Source organism: Echinops telfairi, unplaced genomic scaffold, assembly GCF_000313985.2.
Source record: "Echinops telfairi isolate 266 unplaced genomic scaffold, ASM31398v2 ScPeMD7_3;HRSCAF=10, whole genome shotgun sequence".
NCBI lineage: Eukaryota > Metazoa > Chordata > Mammalia > Afrosoricida > Tenrecidae > Echinops > Echinops telfairi.
The window spans coordinates 26,869,206-26,875,059 of NW_022103899.1; the positions used below are offsets into that span (position 1 = coordinate 26,869,206).

General features: G+C 42.2%; 1 protein-coding gene across 6 annotated transcripts in view; it reads right to left on the minus strand.

Annotated features, from left to right (window-relative positions):
- The window catches only part of ORC2 (origin recognition complex subunit 2), a 56,040-nt gene that overhangs the window by 18,177 nt on the left and 32,009 nt on the right, over positions 1-5,854 (minus strand). For all 6 annotated transcript variants that reach the window (XM_004701530.2, XM_045295768.1, XM_045295776.1 and 3 more), the window contains 2 exons: positions 1,688-1,820; positions 17-113 (listed from right to left, as the gene is read on the minus strand). In XM_004701530.2, coding sequence (XP_004701587.1) covers positions 17-113; positions 1,688-1,820 — 230 coding nt within the window. The remainder of the gene's footprint in view (positions 1-16; positions 114-1,687; positions 1,821-5,854) is intronic.

Consider the following 5,854-nt stretch of genomic DNA (forward strand, 5'->3'; position numbering starts at 1 on the left):
CATATATGCATGTTACCTTGTTTAAACCTGTTAACTGTCCAGTCTAGCTGATCTAGTACACTTCGGAAAGTTCCCACATGGTCAAGGACATCTTCTGTTATAGAATTCAGGACCTGGATGACAAAGAACAAGAGGCAGGGTGTCAATCAGAACTCTCGCCCCCCGCCCCCCACCCCGAATCTTTTGTTACTAAAAAATTTTTGCCAGAACTTAAGTAGACCTAAATAATAATTAATATTATTAATAATCTTTCTCTTTTTTTGCTGATGTTGAGGCAACACACAGCAATAATACACTGATTCATGTTTCTAAATGTACTTTTCAGTGACATAAATTACATTTCTCAAGTTGAGCAAAGATTCTCTCCCTGCTGATTAATGTGCACATACTGCTCCGTGAGGTTCCTGTCTAGCCTTCGGAGACGTGTCGTACATTCAATCCCATGGACAGCTTAAATGGGCGTGATGCTCAAGGCAGACATTCTTTATTGTTAAGCTGAACTGTTGTTTTGTTTTTCATTTTTAATTGTGAATTAGGCGGACTTTACACTTCAGATAATCACCAATTTTGTACTCAAACAATTTAAACTACTATCAAACTCACCCAACAGCTTGTCCTACCCCATCCCTATTTTTGATTCCTCTTCTCTTACAGTTTTAAGAAGACTTTAGGAAATATTTTGGGTTTAAGATTTAATTATTATTTTAGGGTAATAGTTTGGGGAGTCCCTAAATTATGGCAAAAAAAGAAACAAGAAAGAATAGCAAAAATATAGAGATATAAAGAGATGAGGCGGCAGCAAAAAACACATACAATAAGCCCCAACAACATGAGAAACATTAGAAAAATATATATTAATCAAAACCAGGAACACAAAAACATTAAGAACATTTTTAAAAAAGAATACAACATTCTTTAATATCTAGCATTCAAAAGAAGTAATTTTTACATGATAAAAGGATTGGAGCATTAGGGGAGAAAATAATCCATGATAAAAACATTATAAGACTCTAAACTTAATTTCTTTCATTTTGAGAAGATCAAAATGACCTAAAAGTCTAACAGAGCTGCAATCCTTCCATAATCCCATATTTCAGAGATAACTGGTATAGTTAACAAGGCTAAAGGGCAACATGTGTCAGTTACAGAATAAGAAATCTGCTGATAGAGATCTTAAGTTAGAACTCTCTAGCCACAAGCTGGTAAGTACTATGTAGTGCTGCCAATAAGAAGGCTAAAAACATGCCTCCGATAACCTTTTACATCTGGAACTGAACCCACTGCTGGGGATTAACTTTCTGCCAAGCAACAGAAGGTCTATGAAGTGAATAACAGCAGGGAAGAGAGAAGGCAAGGAACTCGGGGAGGAAGGGGGAAGAGGGGTGCTGTTACACTGAAGGGACTTCAACCAATGTCGCAAAACAAAATGTGATTCAATTGGTGAATGGAGGGCAGATTTACTCAGAATACTTTCACCCAACCCCAATAAATAATTCAAAAAAGGAGAAAGACACACACACACACACACACACACACACACACACACACACAAAACATAAGTCTTTTCAATGGAATGCTCCAGAATGAAAAGTTGCATCTTTATTAATGGGGGTGTGAGAGGGACAGGGGTCGGGGTGGGAGAGACCTGGAGTGGGATATGTACTTTTTACCATTTAGAATTACTTACTGATTTCACACTGATTCCAGGGAAAAACCCATTGATGACAACATGAACAGAATCTTGCAGCATGGTGGTCCGAAACCTTTCTAGTAAGTCTCTCTTAGATCCCAAACCGTAGAGCACGATGTTGAAGCCCAGGCTGTCAGGACAGAGACCATCCACAGAATTAGAGTGCAGTGTAATCATCAACCCATCTTCCTGCTTTCAGCTCACATGAAGAGCTAGAATGGACAACTATCTACACTTATTCCAAACTTGTACATGGCAAAGGCACAATTTTATTATCTGTACACCCACTTCAACAGCTTCCTCCCCAGGGCCTGTTAGCTTTCAGATGACAAATACCTGAAGAACGGGAAGGAACACACCCAGTGCGAGGCAGTGAAAAGTTTTACAGGTTAAAGCAGAGTTTAAAGTGAGAGTGTAAATTGAAAAGATAAGCAGGGGCCATGTCATAAAGATCTTACTAAGTCATAATCACACTATTAACCGAGTTTATTCCAAAGAATGAATTTTAAAAAGAATCCCGATGGCATTAATTAACTGAAAGGCTGTCGGTAGGAACAGAACAGGACCTTTCAGAAAGGTCCCACGTGAGGGATGGATAAGAAAGGCACAGACCAAGGCCATCAGGAAAGCATTTCAGTAACCCGGCAAAAGATGGCGCCTTGCACCGGTCTCCTGGAGAACAATGTGGTGGGTATCAAAAGCTTCTCAGAGGTCCAATCAATAGAATTTGGATCTTGATTAGATGTGGACATTAACAGAAAGGAAATATTTAAGAATGACAGGTTTGGGGGCATCTGGAAATCATGTGAGTAGAATGACACGCACTGTGGGAGTAGCACGGTTAGGAAGCGTGGCTTTAGGACATGTTCTATTTGATGGATATTGACTTATTTACAGGACAGTGAGTGAAAACCTCCAGTACACACTCGGAAAGCCAGGTCTGCTTCTAAGGAGTGAAGCCTAGTTTGGAAACAAGTTAAGAGCCCCTCGGTATACAAAAAGAAATAGAAGAAAAGCGAGTATGAAACCCACGACTCCAGGCACGAAAGGTTAAGCTAAAGTCCAATTCCAAAATTGTTATGGAAGTGAATCCGCACACAGTATTCATGTGACGCACGGTAGTAATGCAGGGCAGCCTAGAAGAACAAAAAGACACCCCCCCCACCCCCTAAGCAGGCAACTCAAAAACTCACTGCCATTGAGTCAATTCTGAGAGAACTACAAACCGATCGATATCTCTAATGAACATTGATGCAAAAATCCTTAACAAAATATTGGCCAATAGAATACAAAAGTATATTAAACAAATCATCTATCATGACCAGATGGGACAAATTCCAGGGATGCAGGATGGCGCAACATCCAAAATCCCATCAACATCACCCATCACATTGAGAAGAAAATGAATAAGAACCACATGATAATATCAACAGACGCAGAAAAAGCATTTGACAATATCCAACTCCAACTCCTAATTAAGACACTCAAGAAGATAGGAATGGAAGGGGAATTCATCAAGTTAATGCAAGCTATCTATGAAAACCCAATAGCCAACGTCAAAGTAAATGGTGAAAACATGAAAACAATCCCACTCAACAAGGGGACCAGATAAGGATGCCCCTCATCCCCACTTCTATTCAACATCGTACTGGAGGGCTTAGCTAACAACATAAGGCAATGAAAGGACATAACAGGCATTCGTCTGGGGAAGGAAAAGGTGAAACTATCATTATTTGCAAACTACATGATTCTATACATTGAAGACCGCAAAAGCCCCACAACAGGAGTACTGGCAGCGATAGAGGAATATGGAAAAGTGACTGGTTACAAGATCAACAAATAGAAGTCTATTGGATTGCTATATACATCGGACAAGACCACGGAAGAAGAGATCAAGAAGGCAGTGCCCTTCACAATAGCCAAGCACAAATTGAAATACCTAGGGATATGCCTATCCAAAAAACCCCAAAAGATTTGTACAAGGAAAACTGCAGAATACTACAAGAAGCCAAACGTAACCTCCACAAATGGAAGACTATCCCATGCTCATGGATTAGGGTTAGAAGACTCAATATAGTAAAGATGTTAATCCTACCCAAGGAACTATGTAAGTTTAGCGCTATAATGATACAAATACCAACCATCTTCAAAGAAATGGAAAAACTGACTATTAACTTCATATGGAGAGGAAAGAAGCCCAGAATTAGTAGAGAACTCCTCAAGAAGAAAGACAAAGTTGGAGGGCTTGCTTCAACTGACTTTGAAACATACTACACAGGCACAGTGGTCAAAAAAGCATGGTACTGATTTAATGACAGATACTCAGATCAATAGAAAAGAACAGAAACCCCAGAAATAAAACCAGCAGCATAAAGACAACAGATCTTCGATTAGGGCCCCAAAACCAGCAAATGGGAAGTGGGTGCCCTCTTCAACAAGTGGTGCTGGAAAAAAATGAAGCAAGATCCTTATCTCATCCCATGCACAAGAACAAACAAAGTAGAACACAGACCTTGAAGTAAAACCCCAGACTACTAAGGGCATCAACAAAGGAACAGGGGCACCCCTGAGAACCTAAGCACAGGGAACACATAGGCTAACTGAAAGAGGGAAGGACAGACACACAGAAGAACCGGAAATTGACAAACAGGATATACTAAGGATAATACACCTGTGTGCTTTACCAAGCAAGAGTCACAAGAGAAACCAAAGACTGGGAGAAGATCTTGACACTGGCCCATCACATAAAAGGCCTATTACTAAAATATACAATACCCTAATAGTCTGCCCTCCAAGGAGGTGGACAAAGGACCTGACCAGAAATTTCTCCAGGGAGTAAACCCAAATGGCCAATACACTTATGAGAAAATGTTCACGAGTTTGAGGACATTATGCTAAGCAAAGTTAACCAAGTATAAGATGAGTCCACTGAAGTAGGTCCAATCAGCACAGTGGGGTTAGAAGAAAAACGATTTAATACATAACTTAAGGAGAGGCACACAGGCAGGGGACAGACCAAGCCCGATGATGCACACACCAATATAAAACAGGGGAAAGAGGGGCAGGGAGGACAAGACCAAAAAAAAGCAGGCTGGGGGGAGCCAAAGGCATTGGGGGGAACAAGGCACTAATCTACCATAGGGAAAGTGCTGTTCATGTCTCCACAGGAGGAAAGGGAGAGAGGGACCAGCCTCAACCTGGTGCATCCAGCCTTGAGGACAACATACTGGCATGAAGCAGTGAACTGACAGAGAGGTCTTCAAGGTCAGGCTGGCCGCATCCCAGCTACGTCAAACCCCTCCCCAGAAGAACGCACCACAGAGGACACACTGAAGATACAGCCCAGATACAGCAGTACCTTAAGAAAGCAGACCCCACAGGAGCAAACAAGCGAGGTGGGGGGAGAGAGAGAGAGACAGACAGACAGAGACAGAGAGAGAGAACAGCATCCTGACCCACCAAGCTTTGAGGACAGCATTCCCGCTCGAGCAGCCAATGAACAGAGAGAGGACTGTAGGGTCCGCCCTACCTCAAGACAGGACATCCCCTTACTGACCCACAGCGCTAAGGCAGGCAGCACCAGAGACACAGTGCGGGAACTGTGCCCAGTCTGACCGCCCCCCCAGGATGTAACATTAAGAGAGCACAACAGAGCAGCAGGGGAAGCAAAGCAACAAAGCCCTGAGGAATCCTGAAAACAGACAGGACTGGGGGTGGGGGTGAGGGGTGAGGCCAGGGCTAGGCACTCCATCAGACTCAAATGGAAAATATTCATAAGGGTCAGCAGACAGACCTGGAACTATTCATTGACTTCCCCCCCCCTTTTTCCTCTGCCATGTCAATCTATATAAGATAGGCAGGATAAACAATCCCAAGAAGAAAAACGACAGGACCAACGGTTCCTGGGGGACAGGGGAGAGGGGACTTGGAGAGAGGAGCCAACAAACCCAGGGACAAGGGAACAACAAGAGATCTAAAATCAATGGTGAAATAAAAACAATAATATACAATTGATCAAGGATTCACAAGGGTGGGTGGATGGGGAAGGGAGGGGAAAAAAGAGGACCTGATACCAAGGGCTCAAGTAGAAAGAAAATGTTTTGGAAATGTTGATGGCAACTATGTACAGGTGTGCTTAATACAATTAAATGATGGACTGTTGTG